Source organism: Schistocerca nitens, chromosome 7, assembly GCF_023898315.1.
Source record: "Schistocerca nitens isolate TAMUIC-IGC-003100 chromosome 7, iqSchNite1.1, whole genome shotgun sequence".
Taxonomy (NCBI): Eukaryota; Metazoa; Arthropoda; class Insecta; order Orthoptera; family Acrididae; genus Schistocerca; species Schistocerca nitens.
In genome coordinates, this window is record NC_064620.1 from 561,894,814 (window position 1) to 561,914,970 (window position 20,157).

General features: G+C 39.8%; 1 protein-coding gene across 1 annotated transcript in view; it reads left to right on the forward strand.

The window, feature by feature from the left end:
• The window catches only part of LOC126194913 (ribonucleoside-diphosphate reductase large subunit), an 87,514-nt gene extending 71,738 nt beyond the window's left edge, over positions 1–15,776 (forward strand). The window contains exons 12-14 of the mRNA XM_049933284.1: positions 7,339–7,434; positions 7,508–7,696; positions 13,839–15,776. Coding sequence (XP_049789241.1) covers positions 7,339–7,434; positions 7,508–7,696; positions 13,839–14,054 — 501 coding nt within the window. The 3' untranslated portion in view covers positions 14,055–15,776. The remainder of the gene's footprint in view (positions 1–7,338; positions 7,435–7,507; positions 7,697–13,838) is intronic.
• The last annotated feature ends 4,381 nt before the right edge of the window (positions 15,777–20,157 follow it).

Below are 20,157 nucleotides of genomic sequence, written 5' to 3' on the forward strand. Positions count from 1 at the left end.
ACCCAAGTGGCTCACGGCTGCTCTTATTCAGTCGCCCGACTGGCTTCTGCCCTTCCCATCTTTTTAATTTTTCTTTCTAATTTACATCTGTCATTGGTTGAGACTCATCATTGTTCTCTTCTTGAGATTTTATCTTGTCCACTTAGTTAGCTTTCTTGTGGTAATGGAGTGTGTGGAAGCTCCAGTCAGATGCAGAGGGTGCTTCTCCAGTCACATAACATGTCCCAGGGACCTCCAGCTGCTCTATGGGTGGGAGAACTCTACCACCTTCATTCTTTTACCCCTCTCTCACTTCTGCATGCTTCTGTCTTTTGGCTTTATTGATTCTCGGATATAATCGAGTCCATTAGGATTTGTCTTTTGTCTCTCTGGAGACCATTCCCGGCTTCACACACAAGGGATTAACAGACCAATGACCTCGTGGTTTGGTCCCCCTTTACCTCATCAATCCATCCTTCCATACATCTCTCCATCCATCCAAAATACCTGCGAACAACCCTGAAATTGTCATCGCACATCAGTTCCGTCCTGTGTGTGTGTGAGGGTGGGGGGGGGGGGTCACTTGCCATGTGTTTTCAGTACTTTTTTTAATACTGCTGATTGTTTTTGACCTTTGAAGTGAAATATTACTGCAGTATATAACAGACCTTAATGATATATTATTATGAGAAGGAAAGTTGCTACTCACCATATAGCAGAGATGCTGAGTTCCAGATAGGCGCACCAAAAAGACTCTCACAATTAAAGCTTTCGGCCATTAAGGCCTTCGTCAATCACACACACACACACACACACACACACACACACACACACACACACACACACGACCACAGTCTCTGGCAGCTGAAGCCACACTATGAGTAGCAGCGGTAGCAGTGCATGATAGGAGGAGGCGGGGGGGGGGGGGGAGATAGCAGAGTTGCAGTGGGAGTGGTAAAGTGCTGCTGGGGAGCATGCAGGGACGAGGTGGAGAGAGGGGAGGGCAGCTAGGTGCAGTCAGGTGGTGAGACGGTGGGTGGGGAAGGGGGGGGGGAAATAGTGGAAAAGGAGAGGAGTAAAAAGTGGTGTTCGTGGAACAGTGTGCTGTGTAGTGCTAGAAAGGGGACAGGGAATGGGCTGATGAGTGAGGTCAATGACTAAGGAAGCTTGAGGCCAGGAGGATTATAGGAACATAGGATATATTGCAGGGAGAGTTCTCACATGGGCAGTTCAGAAAAGCTGGTGTTGGTGGGAAGGATCCATGTGGCACGGGCTGTGAAGCAGTCACTGAAAAGAAGAATGTGTTGGGCGGCGTGCTCAGCAACAGGGTGGTTCAGTTGTTTCTTGGTCACAGTTTGTCTGTGGCCATTCATGTGGACAGATAGCTTGTTGGTTGTCATGCTCATAGAATGCAGCACAGTGGTTTCTGCATTATATGTGGGAAAGACACCAACACCAGCTTTTCTGAATTTCACAGGAACTAACTCTCCCTGCAATACATTCTACATTCCATAATCATCCTGGCCTCAACCTTCGTTGGTTATTGTCCTCACCAATCAGCCCCTTCCCTGTTCCCATTCCAGCACTTCACAGCACTCTATTCCATGAACACACTATTTACTTCTCTCCTTTTATCGGAGATTATCTATGTAAGATTGTGTGTTTAGCTGATTCGTATTTGCTAACTCTTGTGCGCCACTGACCCGGGACAACCGGGAAAATCCAGGGGAATTTTTTCATCCGGGAAAAACCGGGAAATTTTTGGAATTCCAGGAATTTTTCATTGTTTTAGCTTTCAGTTAAAGTTTTGTAATTTTGATTGGTAAGAATTGATTCTCTAGCAAAGAATGTTACTGTATCCTGCTACTGGAGTATGATACTGCAGCAATGAAATATAAACAAGAGGGCAAAAAAATGAAACTTTAGTGGCGAAGGAAATACTCCATTTACAACAACGAAACACCATGCACGCACAAGAGTCTGCAAACAGCAAAAATATGTCAAAGGCCTTAGGATGAAGACTGTGTAATACTTCCATGTATCTTAAAGTATAACAAACGCAATAAAGATCAAAAGCTTAAGTTCTCTTGTAGCTTATTAATATTAGACACCAATATTATATGTGAAAGCTCAGCTTTTCTCGTAGTTATACTCTGTATATTAATGTAAACCATTAACTTTTCCTCTGTGTGTTCGTGCTACGTAACAGTGATCTTGCTATTGGATGACTATTAACACGTGTCTTATGCTCTGAATATCTGCTGTCATCGGTTGGCAAGATTACGTGGTATGAGATATGACTGGCTTACAAGAGGACATTGCAATCTAGATTTCAATGCTCCAGAAATTAACCTGCTGTGTTTGGTGCAATTCGAATTTATACTTTCGTAATACGAAAATATGCAGCATTTATGTTGTTGCACTTAAAAGGTCATTCCAAAACTTCTCTCCTCCTCCTGCTTCTTTTCCTCCCTTTCCACGTAGCTCTACGCCAGTGTATAAAATGATAACCATTCAAAGGATTGATAAGTTTTATAGCTCCAAAGGAAAAATCTACGGAAAACCTACTATCACTTAGCACGAAAAAGTGTATTTTCTCCCGGGAAAAAGTATATTTTTTAAATGGGATATGCAGGAATTTTTTTCCTTGTCCACGTTTCCATCCTGGACTTTACAGAATTGTCAAGAGAAATAATTCAAAGTCACGAGACTCTCACTCTGCTGACCCCATTTATGACAGCACAATCTGGCTATTTGGTTTGTGCAGGTTGAAGCCAGCTTCCTCTGTGGTGGTGTTACTTTGGACTCCTCAAAATTTGTACTGGTCGTCAGTCATTTATACCATCTTTACGCTGCGGAAGTACAAGATGTTATCACTGAACCATCAGCAGTCAATTCAAACAAGAGATAGAGATGCATAGCTGACATGATGAGTTTCCGCAACGGAAGAGGAGTGTATATGACAGGTGTTAACTCAAGTCATGGGAGACCACATACCTTTGCAGTTTTTGTGGCACATGCATGGCAAGGTAGACATTGGTACTGTGCCTGATAGCCTGCTGGGTACATTGTGGAGTCGCTGTCTGCTGCCACACATACAAGCCAACATAGCATTGCAGACTGACAGGCCCTTGGAAGCACTGGCCAGGTTGCCATTGGTATGTGAGTAGCAGCATGCAGTGGTGCGCCGGAAGCGTTAAACAACCTAACACAATCCATGCTGTCTGCAGCTTTTACTAGTACACTGGCAGCAACACATTTGGGCCTACAGCCGGCAAGAGTCACATATGTTGATCATGATAATCTGGCAGCGAAAATCAACCGCCTTTCCAAATGAGTTGAGGAGCTAATCTCTTGACAAGACAACAGTTCCGACCTGCACTGGTGCCGCAGGAGGTCCAGAAGCCGTTCATCAGCTACCTCTTCCACTACAGGACAAGAACAACCCCCCTCCTGTTGGTACCATCATAAATTTGGAAACTGGGCATATAAGTGTACATCTCCTTGCACGTACTCCAACACCAATGGTCATCACATGTCAGATGCTGTCTCCGGTTGGAAATCATCATTCCAATGCCTCTGTCAGTGACAGGAAGACAGGCTACAAATATCTAGTGGATACTGGCTCGGATTTGTGTATTCTTCCCGGAGAGTAGTACATTGTTGTAGAACCACATTATTCTACCTGTCTGCTGCCAATAATTCGTCCATCAAAATCTATGGCACCCAGCGCATGAAACTGGACCTGGGACTACACCAAGCATTCATGTGGGACTCCACCGTCACAGACGTCACCAAACTTGTCAACGATGTCGATCTGTTGGCGCACAACAACATGCTGCCCGATGTCAGGAATGCACTGTTGGTTGAAGGCATCAACGGGCTGTCGATTTCTAGATTTCGCAGCTGAGTGCTCTGTTTCTCATACAGGCAGATGCTGGGGAGAATGCCCGCCTACTCAAATGGTTTCCAGCCATGACACGGCCCCCAGGAGGACCCAGAGAGGTATGTCACGACATCTTACATTACATAAAGACCACAGGTGGCCCTCCAGTCTCTTGCCACTCTCAGCATCTAGCGCCCGACTGGTTAGCTGTTGCAAAAGCAGAATTTGATGTTATACTCAGAGAAGGGATCATATGTAGCGGTCCCTTGGTCTTCTCGCCTACATCTCATGCCTAAGAAAAGTGCTGCCTGGCACTCATGGTGATTACCGTGCTCTCAATGCCCGGACAGTACCAGATCGATACCCTGTGCCTCTACTGCGCAGCTACAATTACGCACTACAAGATGTGACGATTTTTACTTTTTTGGACTGCGCTGAGGCATATACACTGATGCCAGTTGCAGAGGAAGACATTCCGAAAATGGCAGTTGTCACCCCTTTTGGCTCATTTGAAAGTCATGGCATTCAGCTTGAGGATCACTGCACAATCTTGGCAGCATTTTGACTCAGTACTGCAAGGACTGACGTGCTGTTTCAAATATGTAGATGACGATTTAATTTTTTCCTGGATCACAGAACAACACAAACCTCATCTGCTACAAGTTTTAGAGCAGCTGAGCAAATAAAGAATAGTGTTAAATACAGCCAAATGTGTGTTTGGCCAGTCGCAGATTGATTTTTTAGGACACACCTCCCCTCCCAGAACAAGTGGAAGCTATATTACAGATCACACAACAGCGCACAGCTCATGAGCTACATCAGTTTCTTGGTATGCTCAATTTCTGCTGTCTGCATGTGCCATACTCTGCTGAAGTACAAGAACCACTCACTGCAGCACTGGCTGGTCCGAAAAAATGGGGGATCTTCATTGATTCAGTGGACTGAAGACATGAATTCTGCCTTTGAAGCATGTAGTAGACTCACTGCTTGCACTAGAAGTAGACTTGAGCCAGGTGCTGCAACAATTAAACGAAGTCGCGTGGCAACCTTTGGCATTTTACTCACTCAGGCTGTCGGCATCTTAACATTTGTGAAGTGCGTGTGACATGAACTACTCACAATATAGGAGGCAATACTTTCGACCTCAACTGGAAGTGAGAGAATTCACTATTTTCACTGATCATAAGCCGTTGATGTATGCATTCAGACAGAACAGCAACAACTGTTCACCATGCTGGCACAAATAATGTTTATTGCACAGTTTAGTACAGACATCAGACGTGTCCGGAACCGACAAGGTGGTAGCGGATTGCCTGTCTGATGCTGCTGCCAAAGGAAAACCAAGATCATTCTTGTCGGCAGGGTTTCGTAAACCACCTTTGGGCAAAGTACACTATTGAAGTCATCCTGGTGTCAGGGCAACAGTTCACGTCGTCGTCTCGCACCAATTTGCGTGACCCAGTGTGCAAAAAGACAGCCGGTAATAGGCATGTACTTGCATACACTGTCAACAAAGCAAGATTCGTCGTCACATTCATGCGCTGATTGGAAACTTTCCAGTGACCTATGTGAGATTTGCACACATCCACATCGACGTCTTAGGCTTACTGCCTCCTTCCAACGAACATAGATACATTCTAACAATGATTGATCACCTCATACGCTGGCCTGAGCCAACTCCGATAGACAACATAACAGCAGAAAAAATAGCTTCCGTGTTTACCTCAAGCAGAATTTCTTGCTTTGGCTGCCCACTACATGTGACAAGGGATTGCGGCCATCAGTTCCAGTGGGAACTAGTCTCTCAATTAGCCAAGTTCTGCAACGCAGTGCACCACAGGACTGCTAGTAACCATCCAGCCAGTAATGGTTTAGTTGAGTGCTGGCATTGCACACTCAAGGGGGAGATAATGTGCCATGGATCAGACTGAACTACTGTGTTACCGATTGTTGTTCTGGGTCTCTGCATGGTGTAGAAACCTGGCTTTGACACTTCACTGGTGAAACTAGTGCGCGGCAAAACACTGCACCACCTGGAGAATTCATTGAAGCGCCACTGCCACAGACATTTGGTCAGGATCATGACGACTCTGTAGTTAAGCTCATGGAACATGTCACTCGACTTCGCCCTCTCCAAGTTTCAAGACATAGCATTCCTGCTACTGACATGCATCGAGGCTTAGTGTCCTGTAATAACATCATGCACCAAACAGATGGCACCGGACCTGCACAAGTGCCTTACACTGGCCCAAGGAGAGAAAACCTTTGAAATACTGCTAAATGGAAAACTGTATACAGTGCCAATTGATAGAGTAAAACCAGCTTACATTCCGCGAAACCAGCTTACGTTCTGCATGAGGATCCTGCTTACAACTGTCCACAGCCACAACTTCCTGCTCAAGCACCGGTGTCGCCTACCTCTGTCGCAGAACAGCCTCCAACTGTTGCAGAACCACCTCCCGATGGTCACAGAACCACCTCCTACCACCATCACCTCGCACAACGAGATCGGGACGGCGTGTGTGCTTCCCTGCGCATTACCTGGATGGTGCTCTGCTAGTCAGTTGGCTTTCCATGCTAACCACCAGGCGCACTGCAACCAGCATTGAATATTTCACAACCACCACGGAGTGTAGATATTGTTTTGAGAAACAATAGTTCTGTTGTTATTTTCTACTCTTATTATTCTCTTGTAGTTACATCAACTAAAAAAACATTTTTTGGAGTACATTTATCAACGTGAGATTGAGTATTTATCTTATCTGTATTTGCTAATTCCAGTGCACCTCCTCATTCTTTCAGCATATGCAAATAAAGTTTTGTTCTGCAAGGCCACAGTGATAATTTCTTACGCCTTCAGGCTATTAACTAACCGGTCATTATTGGTACATCAGTAACAGCCAAAGTTCAAACATTAACAGGTGACAATGTGATTGCCACATAATTCTATAGTTAAAAACTGTGCCATTTGTTTACGTAATCTTAAAGTAGTCAGGCATGGTCTCTGGAAAAACATACAGTGTAGATTTGTACCAAAATGCAAAAGTATAGTAGATACGTAATGAATGAACCCTGCATCTTATGAATTAAGAAGACATTTTCCATTGATGCTTTGAAAGCTTCAGGGCTTCTTTTCACACTGTAAATCTGAACAGAAAAACTTACTCAATTTCAAAAAATTACACAAGCAGACTGTTGTGGACTAAATATCAACTGCTGTTAAAAATAGACAGCTAGATACATGTCAGTTCAGTTACTAATACTTGTAATGTTTAAGTTGTTGAAGTAATACACTGTCAACTTTTCCTGCTGATATGTAAAAGGTGAATTACCAAGCATTTTATGAAAATTACACGGTGATAACAGAAATCATGTTGCACTTCTAAAATCTATTTCTTGCACAACTGTTCTTGTAAAGTTATGCAACTTTCCTTAATCCATTTTAATTTCATTTCAATTATTGTATGTTGCAGGTTGTAAATCAACACCTCTTGAGGGACTTGACTGAGTGTGGTCTGTGGAATGATGATATGAAGAATGAAATAATAGCAAGTGGTGGATCAATACAGGCAAGCATCTAAGATTGCACTCTACAGTAAACCAAAATTTGGACTTCCTTAATTAAATGTGGTTTGTTTGCAGAACATTGCTGGCATTCCTGATGATCTGAAGGCACTGTACAAAACTGTGTGGGAGATACCTCAAAAAACTATTATCAAGATGGCAGCTGATAGAGGAGCTTTCATTGATCAGAGCCAGTCTCTCAACATACATATTGCTGAACCAAATTATGGAAAGCTAACATCAATGCATTTCTATGCATGGCGAATGGTAATTACATTATAGTTCCTCCATAGCATTACTTGCTTCGTCAGCACAATAATTCACTAGTTTCTTTCCAGAATATTGTGACACAAGTTGTTTTAAAAAAAATAGTTTTTGCAACCAACTGTAAAAGAAAGAGGACAAGGAAAAGCTAATGTCGAAAATCAGTTTACTGTTAATTGATGTTTAGTCCCATAGTGCTCAGAACCATTTGAACCATTTTGTTAACTGGTGTAGAATTTTCGTTTTTACAAAATAAAAAAGTGTACTTGATGTTACAAGAATTAATATTTGTCAAGTAAACGCATTCAGCTGTATTATCATAGATCTGTTACTATGGTTAGTGTAAAGTATATCAACAAGCTGTAAAAGTATTTTATGCTTAGTGTAAAGTATATCAACAAGCTGTAAAAGTATTTTATGCTTAGACGATTTGCCTTGTTGACCTGTACCTAAGGTGCAACCCACAAGGCTTTGTACGTGCCAGAGTGAGGAAAGTTACACCCTTTTAATCGGGCAGAAAGATTAAACGATTTAAAAAAGGAATGGGTAGGTTCAAGTTCAATGGAGATTAGTGTAGTGTAGTGACAGGAAGAAAAGACTTCTAGTCAGATGAGTACAGGATTATAAATACAAAATGAAACAGGTGTAATGGAGGTGTAGGTCTGATAATGAATAAGAAAATAGGAATGCAGATAAATTAATATGAACACTATAGTGAATGCATTACTGTAGCAAATCAACATTAATCCTTAGTATAAGAATCATGAAAAAGGGTTGTGTAGTTGGAAGAGACCTGGAATTGAGAGAGATGTGAAGACACGAAGTTTATGTAACGGTAAGACAGATTTCAAAATCAAACTTAAAACTGTAATACATTTCCAGTTGCAAGTATATACTCTGACCCTGATTTATTGGTTATGAACTGATATTTAAAACTGAATAAACTGCAAAAAAAGTAGGAAATTAAGGAGATGTGGTTTTTCACGTATTTGGAGGGAAGAGTAGGTGACGATTGATGGACACAGAAAAGGAATACAATAGAAGACTATTGGGCAGCTTTGGCATATTAGATGGTTAAGGCAGCAGATGATCAAATTGGTAAAAAGATAAGGCCTAGAAGCAGCCTTGGATTGCACTGAAGATAGTAAATTTAATTGATAAAAATAGAAGGTAAGAAAATGGTGCAAAAGGGAATAAAGACCTCTAAGGAATGAGAGAAAGGCGAGAAATTGGTTAAACAGGAATGGCTAGAGGACAGATGTGACATTGTGGAAGCATGCATTACTAGAGTAAACATGGAAGCTGCCTACAGGAAAAAATAGACCTTTTGAGGAAAGAGAAATCTCTGAATGAATATCAAGAGTTCAGATAGCAAGCTAGCACTAGGCAAAGAAGGGAAAACAGAAAGATGGGAGGAATTTATTTAAAGGCTATACAAGAGAAATGAATTTGAAGACAAATTCATAGGAAGGGAAGTAGTAGTATATGAAAATAGAGGGTCACATTAAAACTGTTACAAGAATTTCATTGAGCACTGCGAGGCCTAAATCTAAACAAGACCCATGTTGCCTACAACACATCCTCAGAATCATTAAGTCTTGGGAGAGCCAACCCTGACCAAGCCATTCCACATGGTGCAAGATGTGAGACAGACGAAAAACCCTTAGATGTCAAGAAGACTCTTAATAATTCCCAATCCAAAGAAGGCGGGTGCTGACAGATGTGAATATTACCAAACCATTAGCCTAATAAATCATGGGTGCAAAATACTGACACAGTTTATTGACCAAAGAATAGAAAGACCTCTGGAAGCAGACCTCGCAGATCAGTAGGGCTTCAAAGAAATCAAGTAACATGTGAGGCAGTACTGACCCTACATTTGTGGCATATGCAGATTGAGAGACAGCTTTTGGCAAAGTTTATCGGTAGACACTCTTCGAAATTCTGGAGGTAGCAGGGGTAAAATGAGGGAACTGTTACCTGCAAGTTGTACAGAACCTGAACCAGAGCCTGGACATTAAAGGGAAGCAGTAGCTGAAAGGGGAATGAAACAGGTTTATGGCTTAGACCTGGTGTTATTCAAACTGTACATTTAGGAAGCAGCAAAGGAAATCAAAGAGAAATTTGGAAAGGAAATTAAAGTACAGGGATAGGAAATAAACAGTGTGGTTTGCTGACAACATTGTAATTCTGTCAGACAGCAAAGGATTTTGGTGTTGAACAGAATGGAATGAGTCTTGAAAATAGGTAATAAGCTCAGCAATAAAAGTAAAAGTAATGGAATGTAGTCGTTAAATCAACCGAGGGAATTAGATTAGGATATTAGGCACTCATAGTAGTAGATGGGTTTTGCTATTTGGAAAGCAAAATGGTTGACAGTGGCTGGATAGGACATAAAATACAGCCTGCCAATAGCTTGGAAAATGTGTGTGACAAAGAGGTATTAGTTAATATATATGACACACACACACACACTGAAATAAGTTGCTTGCTTCAGACTGTATGTGCAGGCTAATCTCAGGAACTGCTGTAGGGATTTTGATCTGATGTAGACTAATAGGCACACTCACTTGCAAGGAAGGCTTTTGTGTATAATTTATAAATATTTCGTACAAATTTTCTGAATTATGGTGATTTCAACTCAAGTTGTAAAAAAAATGCCATTGCCACTTAACGAACAGTTGCTATAACTTGAGAGAGCAGAGGACACAGGAAGTGCAATCTGATTTGCATCCGGTGTGGTGATCTAGTGATAGGGCGTGTGGCTGGTATCTGAAAGGGTGTGGGACCGAATCCTTTCACTCTACCATTTAACCTTTTGACTGGCTGAGTTAATGTGTGGTTGCTGTTATCCCCGGGTGCCCTGGATATGTTTACTCACACCTTTGATTCTTTCATCAGGTGCTCTAGACATGTGTACATCCACTTCCTTGCTGCCACCTTTATGCTCCTGGTAGATTAATGTGGTCAGCCGCTAGAGTCTGTACGATCCAGGCGCATTAATGCACGAGGCACTTACCAATCAGATAGTGTTCGCGTAGTTGCATTTCTGCCCTGAATACTCGGCTACTTTCCATTGTTCGTCCTGTGTGCATTTGCTCGTGTGATCTTATTTGTGTTGGTGTTTTCATCTTCTTGGGTTTTGATTGAGAAAATGGCACACTGTCGTGGTGGTGCAGAGGAAGCAGAATAAAAAAAAAATGAAGCAGAGTGTCTGACACCTCCATATAAGAATTGTTGTGTTCTGCAGACCCACCAGGAACATAAAAGATCGGCAAAAGACATACGACATCCTTTGATTGCACTTTGTTGATATAACATTCTTTGTAGTTGTGGACTGGTTTATATTGGTACCACAGAAAGCAGCATTAGTACCCGTCACGTTGAACACAAGAGGAATTGTTGCCTGGGACATGTGCATTAATTGGCCGTACTGGAACACGTTTATCAGGAGGGTGATATTGAAATAAAATTCACCAAGACAAGTGTCATATCGAAACATTGCATTATCATGCTCATATTTATAAAGAGGCTATTGAGATTTATAAACGCCATAATAAATTTAACAGAAAGGAGAAAGTTATTATATAAGATAAAATTTGGATGTCAACATTGCAGCATAAGAATGTTGGCGTTACGAGCAATAATCAACACTACTTATATATTCCGCACTCCCTCGAGTTCTGATTGTAGTTCGCCATTTTGCCCTTGAAGGTGTCTCTCACAGTCAGAGAGGAAATGTTAGGAGAAACTTTTATGCATCTAGTATGGCCTAATAGCCCAGAAGTTTTAAGTGATTAAGTTACTTAGCAAATACACATTGTAACATAACGACAAACAGGTTCCGATTGTAGCTGAGTGTCCTACATAGATGATCATAAATATTATTGTGTGTAATCCCAGAGTATTCCTTTTTGACGAGATATTAAATGCTGTTCAGACAAATACAACTTTCCATTCAAAAAAATTATAGTTGCATCCACATCTCAACCAATGAAAAAGTTTAAAGTATTAGTCAGACGGCAATATAATATACGCATTTCGGTGTGTGCTGTCATTTGCCAAAAACTCGTTTAAATATCTTGAATCGTTTATGAAGAACTACAAAATTTTATCTATGTTTCATATGCAGCAGTCGGTGCCCTAAAACGAACCACCTCTGCAAAACAAGTAAAATTTCATTCAATGTTTTCTTAACTGGATGCAGCACAGTAACTAAGATGAATAATGAAAGGAAACTCAGCCTTCTATTGAGCAAAGAAATCATACTGTAAGGTGTGAAAGAAAAAAATTTTCCCACCAGATAGTTATCGTAAAATCAAGTGATAAGTATTTCATTAGCATGTCCACTCAGTCACCTCACTGACAGTTCGTGAACAATATCAACAAATGTGGAGCAAAAAAGTTATTACTGTGGTTCCCAACAACAGCTGAGTATTACAGCGATACTAATTGTTACAGCTATACTAATTGTTACAGCTATACTAATTGTTACAGCTATACTAATTGTTACAGCTATGAATATATGTAAGATAGGGGGTTTATGGAGAGTAACTATGGAAGAATACTTACGTTACTGAGATGAATCCAGAGTGAAACTTCACTTTCATCAAAGGCTTCTAACTTACTTATAAAACCTCCAGAAAAGATATAATTCCTAGATGTGAAACACTATTGACATGCGTATGTGTTTTGAAAGTGAAAAACTTATGTTGTTAGAGTAACTGTACTTACATCCCACCAACAGGGACATAATGTAAGGATCAGAAATGAGCTCTGTATGCTCGCTTTAACCTCGTCAGCGGGTCTTGCGACATCTCTGAACACGCCATCTCCATGTGCACATAGACTTGACTCGTGAGTCTCCGCTGCAGGCCACTCGTCGCTTGTCTGTTGTCAGGTGCAAGTGGAAATTAGAGCAAGTACACGAGTTTGCAGACTTGCAGCATTCCTGCTACATACACAACAGTTTTGAAAGAAATTCCCACCATGAAACTGTAAATAACTATTAATTTATTTCACGCAGTCATGTTTTCTGCTGTATAGCCATTCTCAAGTGCAAGCTGAAATGTCACAAAATATCCGACCTGCCTAAATGACAGAAGCAAGTTATGTACTGACGTAATGGACGTAATGACTGATTGGTTAGCAGTAAATAATATTCTGTTCATACATAAAACGTTTTTGAAGACTGCTATAAAGTTATTTTAATATTTAATATCTATTTAGAGAATATCTAAGGATTACGTTGACACATAGACACTTTTGGTGTTACAGAGTCTGTAATGTCAGAACGAGAAAATATGAAATAAATTACGGAAATGAATGATAAGCCAGGCACCTTATTTTAGTCGACAAACGCAAGTTACCATGACCAAATTGAGTACAGTATTATTAGTGCACTCTTTTGTCACAGTGCTATAACAGTGACATTGCTAGGTGTCCAGTTTTTGTTTGATGCAGCAGATATGTTTTCTCATGATTGAGGTGGAATAAACAAGAATGCAAGCATTTTGTTTGCATTGGTTTACATTGCATGAAATTTGTATTTTTCGTGTGAAGTGTGGACCGCTGTTTGAAACTTTCTCCAGGTATCACTCCTCCATTTGAATTGTATACCTTCATCAACTAATTTTTGTCTTACTACACACTCCACAGACTCTCAAAACACAGCTTGTTAGTTCTACTTTAAAGTAGCAGTATCATCCACTCATCTTCTATGCTCTGCTTGCATTATGTAAGTTATATTAAACTGATGGTATTCAGTTAATTAACATTGTTCTCTGAAATGTAGTCATAACTCTACTCCCTGGCCCACAAACAGAATACTGTACAGCAGTTTGAAGCATTGTATTTATTTTGATTTAATGATATAACAAAGAATAAGAGTATTAATGGAAGTAGACACCTTTGACGTATAGGGACAGTAGATTCATTGGCCTACAGAGAAACAAGATAATGTACTTGTCTTACGAAGAAAGAAAAGTTACAAGAAGTAACCATCCATGTAGATACATGTGGGAGCTATTGCTTGTGTCCCATAAGGAGATAAAGTTATGGAAAGCAAAATATTACAGTAATTCTTACATTTGTTTTTATTGTTCTTATAATGGTTAAATTTCTTCTTTTTGTATCTGTTCATTAGGGGCTGAAGACGGGAATGTACTATCTTCGTACTAAGCCTGCGGCTCAAGCAATCCAGTTCACAGTCGACAAGAGTAAATTATCACGCAATGTTAGCACCTCAACAAATGGCCATTCCACCCCAAAGGTGCAAAACAACAGCGATGAAGCATACAATATGAGTGCAATGGTTTGTTCACTAGCCAACAAGGATGAATGTTTAATGTGTGGTTCATAGAGTATTTACATACAATGCTTAAAAGTGTATCAATGTGTATAACATACAACATTGCAATTGTTCTGAGCCATATTGGCTAAGGAGAAAAATATTTTTGTGCTGTTTCGTTTAATCAAAACTAGTCACATAGATGTTTATTACATCCTGTATATCTTTTTTGAATGCTGCTTACATCCATTAACTATTACATATTTTTGATAGATCTGAAGCTTTTCTTTTTTATGAATATGTATGTTTTATGGGAGGCATTTTAGTCCTTCATTTTATATTTTTCTTGTAGTGCATGTGATACAGGATTCCATCCTTGTGGCTAACTATGGTTAAATGAAATATGCCAGGAAAACAGTTATGTCAGATATTTTTCAAGAAATGTAATACATCACATGAACACAACTTAAGGTTCTGTTACAAACACGAATACTTCGGGTTCGATTTTGAAGTGTGCAATATTTGATGTTGCAGATAACTGAAAGTATCAGATCATCTTTTTCATGTACAGTGCAGTCCATAGTGTATCATGTCTATCTTTACCAGTTTTTTCCCAAAGGATTCTGTAATTTCAGTTAATCAGATAAACTACTGGTAGTATGAAAGTTCAATATATTGTTTGGAGTAGGGAAGAAGTGCAGCAGTTCCCTGTAAATCTCTGTCTGTTTACAATTTATTTCTGTATTTAAGTTTTAGGTTACCTTGTATTTAACTGGTTTAATAGAAAGCAATTGCTTTTACATTTTAAATGAAATCTCAGTTTTAAATGAAATCTCAGTTTTATATGAAATCTCAGTTTTACATGAAATCCCAGTTTCTTTTATGTATATTTTGATTGTGTTGTGTGCATTATATTTAGAAATGAAACTGGTATTAAACGAAGAAGGTTGGTAATCAGATTTTCAAAGTCTTAGAGAATTTAATGCTGTGGGTGAATGATGTTGATATTTATTATTAAAAATGGAGTCTCATTTGTAAAAGTAAAAGGGTATCTTACAGCACTGACTCTACCAAAATCAGATTATGCAATAGAAAAAATGATAGTGCCCTTATTGAGAAACGTAATATTTGTGTATGTGCATACATCTGAACATAAAATGGGTTTCACACACACAATGCCTTATTACTGTATATTAATAACTCCCATTCATTTTGTGAAAAAAGTTTTGTGGTTCATTATGTAGATAACTCGTATTATTCACTGGGCTGACAGCTGTTGAAATTGTTTCTTTGTGTGTACTGCCATTTCTCAGCTTATTTTCACTTCCAGGTCGGAGTGTTATCACAACAATCTGTTCCTAATTAAAGTAAATAGAATGGAAGTGGTACTAATAGAATATTTATAAGTACTTTAGTGATTCATGAAGGTGGTGGCATTTTATGTTTGGCTTAGGAGTAATTTATTGCTGATCTGTCATTTTAGTCAGTGATGAGGTGTACAAAATACGTACTGAGAGGATCTGAGCACTCTTTGAAGTGAAATGGATATTTTTTATATTTTTATAATTAAGAAATGTTAACTTACATGTTTCTTCCTGCTGTGTGCACTGTTATCTTCATGGTATAGATATTAAAGTAGGAATTTTACGTGCACCATTGTTACTGTTGCTGAACATCTGTTAACATCTGAGTGTTATAAATGATTTCTACTGAGGTCACTGTGTTTCTGCACTACATTTGTATGTGAAGGATATGTACGTTGTCTGCTATATCATAAGTAAAAGGATTGTTTACAAATAAATTTCTTCCATATTTTCTAATTTTAATGCTCCCTAAAACTCCCATTAACTGAGGACAGTATTCAATAAATAGAATCAATTCTCAGGCACATTTTAGCTTCTGTTGTGGCATAGAAAATTATCTGGTGGTAAAGTTGTAGGAGCAAATGGGTTAAGGACCTCTTTGATTGAAGAAGTGCATAACCAAAATGCAATAATTGTTCACATTTCTGAGCTCTTGTCTGAATGTATGGTTCCAGTGCATGATCTGTAAGTACTGATTTATCTATATTGTCTAGACAACAGTTACTCATGCATTCCTTAAGGTAAATGTTAATTCTTCATTTTGCAATTCCTATGACACCTGATTACAACTGCAAAGGAGTTTTATATACTCCTGCTATGGCAAGTGGCAGGCTTAGGTCCTTTGCAGTATTCAAATATTAATACTGCTTTAATGTTGGTTTAAACACTGTCTCAATACCTTGTTTTCTGAGTGCTCTGCCAGTGACAATTTTTATAAGTGGAAGGATCACAAGCAACTGTGATAGGAATATGGATTAGTCAGCAGCAGATGATGCACTAGACTAGGGAATCAGTAAATTAGTTACTCTGGTATTGTGGTTTTATTAAGATCTAATCATTTCTGTGTTAAGATGTACAGAGAGGCCAAAGGAATTCAAAAGCAGAAAATTGACTTTAACACCAATAAAGGATTGAAATTAGACAAGTTATGGGTCTTTGTACCTACTATAACGTCCATAACATACGTCAGCACAATGCTACGATCTTAGTAGTGGTCTGATTATGCCACAAACCGACTGTGGCATAGTTATGTATACAAACAGTTCGTCTCACTGAGTTCGTTTGAGACTGTAACTGCTTTCTGACTCATTAAAGCCTCTGATGCTGTGTCTAGCATTGGAAGATGAAACAGGTAGGGAATTATGTCTTGGACCATGGCCCATAAAACAAAATTCACCTATAAAATTTTATCCTCGCTCGCCCAGTGGACAGTAGTTCCACAACTGGTATATGACCGATGATGCACAGAGGTTGTGTACGTGTTTCTTGACCCCATTCTGATTACCCTTAATGAACTGCAGTAAATTCTAAAAATACTAGGTCCATCACATTTCCCTTGTGACAACCTTCAAAGACTTTCGCATCCTACATGATCATTGCATTTCTACTGTTTTTCAACCAAAAATAGCCAATGGTAACAATCCATACTGTCCTACAGCTTCAAGCCCCCAACCACTCTGAACAGTGATTTCGGGCGTACAGGTTCCAACCAATTTAAGCTTTGGTTGTAGCCCAGCATCTATCAGTCCAAACCTTCATTCATATAGCAATGATCCCAGCCAATTGCTGGAGGATCTCTGTTCCTTTCTGACTGCTTTTTAATCTCAAATCTTGCATTCTTACTATAGATGTAACTACTATCTACCTCAGTCTCTCACATTCAGGTGGCTTTGAACCTTCAAAATCCTCTCCCAACATCCACTGAAAACACTTCCGCAGTCGTCTTCCTTTTCGCACTAGCGAACTTCGTCACTCATAACTTCTTAACCTTTGATGGTCAACAGACAGAGGTACAGCTATTGAAACTAGGATGTCCTCATCCCTTGCGCCACTTTAGTTAGGCTATGAGAAAGAGAAGGCATTCCTTAATTCACAGAAACTGCAACTCTTGGTTTGATGCAGCTTCATTAATGTTGTCTTGGTGGTCTGGGCTCCTCTTCTTCTAACAGTCCAGTGCCTTTGCCCAGCTACATTTCACCAGGTCTGTCTTCATCTACATACAAACTCATACTTAGCAGACCACTGTGAGGTGAATGGCAGAGGTTACTTAGCATTGTATCACATGTTTTTGTGGTCCTTATGAGACTGATATGTATGGAGCTGAAATATAATTACTAGATTCCAAACTTAAGCCTGGCTCTAGAAATTTTGTAATTAGTTGTTTGTGAGATAATTGGAGTTTATCTTCAGATGTGTGACAATGTTTTTCAGCATTTCTCTGACTCCTTTCTGTTAAACCCGTGACCATTTGCACTGCCCTTCTTCGTACACATTCAGTATTCCTGGAAGTTGAATGTGGTGTGAATACCACACACTTGAGCAACATTCTGAGATGGGATATGCAGGTGTTTTGTAAGCAGCCTTCTTTGTAGACTGTGTTTTCTCATTATCCTGTATGATAATTCCTGCCGTACATGCTAAACATTCATAGGGGGCTTCGTGTAATAGAGCCGATACTGATGTGTATGGATTGGTAATTACTGACTTGATATCTCCCTCTAACACTTGGTTCAAGAATCATAAAAGAAGGCTGCATACATGGAAGAAGCCTGGAGATACTGACAGGTTTCAGATAGATTATATAATGGTAAGACAGAGATTTAGGAACCAGGTTTTAAATTGTAAGACATTTCCAGGGGCAGATGTGGACTCTGACCACAATCTATTGGTTATGACCTGTAGATTAAAACTGAAGAAACTGCAAAAAGGTGGGAATTTAAGGAGATGGGACCTGGGTAAACTAAAAGAACCAGAGGTTGTACAGAGTTTCAGGGAGAGTATAAGGGAGCAATTGACAGGAATGGGGGAAAGAAATACAGTGGAAGAAGAATGGGTAGCTTTGAGGGATGAAGTAGTGAAGGCAGCAGAGGATCAAGTAGGTAAAAAGACGAGGGCTAGTAGAAATCCTTGGGTAACAGAAGAAATATTGAATTTAATTGATGAAAGGAGAAAATATAAAAATGCAGTAAATGAAGCAGGCAAAAAGGAATACAAACGTCTCAAAAATGAGATCGACAGGAAGTGCAAAATGGCTAAGCAGGGATGGCTAGAGGACAAATGTAAGGATGTAGAGGCTTATCTCACCAGGGGTAAGATAGATACTGCCTACAGGAAAATTAAAGAGACCTTTGGATATGAGAGAACCACTTGTATGAACATCAAGAGCTCAGATGGAAACCCAGTTCTAAGCAAAGAAGTGAAAGCAGAAAGGCGGAAGGAGTGTATAGAGGGTCTATACAAGGGCAATGTACTTGAGGACAATATTATGGAAATGGAACAGGATGTAGATGAAGATGAAATGGGAGACACGATACTGCGTGAAGAGTTTGACAGAGCACTGAAAGACCAGAGTCGGAACAGGCCCCCGGAGTAGACAACATTCCATTGGAACTACTGACTGCCCTGGGAGAGCTAGTCCTGACAAAACTCTACCATCTGGTGAGCAAGATGTATGAAACAGGCGAAATACCCTCAGACTTCAAGAAGAATATAATAATTCCAATCCCAAAGAAAACAGGTGTTGACAGATGTGAAAATTACCGAACTATCAGTTTAATAAGTCACAGCTGCAAAATACTAACGCGAATTATTTACAGACGAATGGAAAAACTAGTAGAAGCCGCCCTCGGGGAAGATCAGTTTGGATTCCGTAGAAATGTTGGAACACATGAGGCAATACTGACCCTACGACTTATCTTAGAAGCTAGATTAAGGAAGGGCAAACGTACGTTTCTAGCATTTGTAGACTTAGAGAAAGCTTTTGACAATGTTGACTGGAATACTCTCTTTTAAATTCTGAAGGTGGCAGGGGTAAAATAAAGGGAGCGAAAGGCTATTTACAATTTGTACAGAAACCAGATGGCAGTTATAAGAGTCGAGGAACATGAAAGGAAAGCAGTGGTTGGGAAGGGAGTGAGACAGATTTGTAGTCTCTCCCCGATGTTAGATTAGGAAATGAGACACTTAAAGTAGTAAAGGAGTTTTGCTATTTGGGGAGAAAAATAACTGATGATGGTCGAAGTAGAGAGGATATAAAATGTAGACTGGCAATGGCAAGGAAAGCGTTTCTGAAGAAGAGAAATTTGTTAACATCGAGTATAGATTTAAGTGTCAGGAAGTCATTTTTGAAAGTATTTGTATGGAGTGTAGCCATGTATGGAAGTGAAACATGGACGATAAGTAGTTTGCACAAGAAGAGAATAGAAGCTTTTGAAATGTGCTACAGAAGAATGCTGAAGATTAGATGGGTAGATCACATAACTAATGAGGAAGTATTGAATAGGATTGGGGAGAAGTGAAGTTTGTGGCACAACTTGACCAGAAGAAGGGATCGGTTGGTGGGACATGTTCCGAGGCATCAAGGGATCACCAATTTAGTATTGGAGGACACCGTGGAGGGTAAAAATCGTAGAGGGAGACCAAGAGATGACTACACTAAGCAGATTCAGAAGTATGTAGGTTGCAGTAGGTACTGGGAGATGAAGAAGCATGCACAGGATAGAGTAGCATGGAGAGCTGCATCAAACCAGTCTCAGGACTGAAGACCACAACAACAACAACATCTCCCTCTCAATATCCTATTTTTTTCCTTT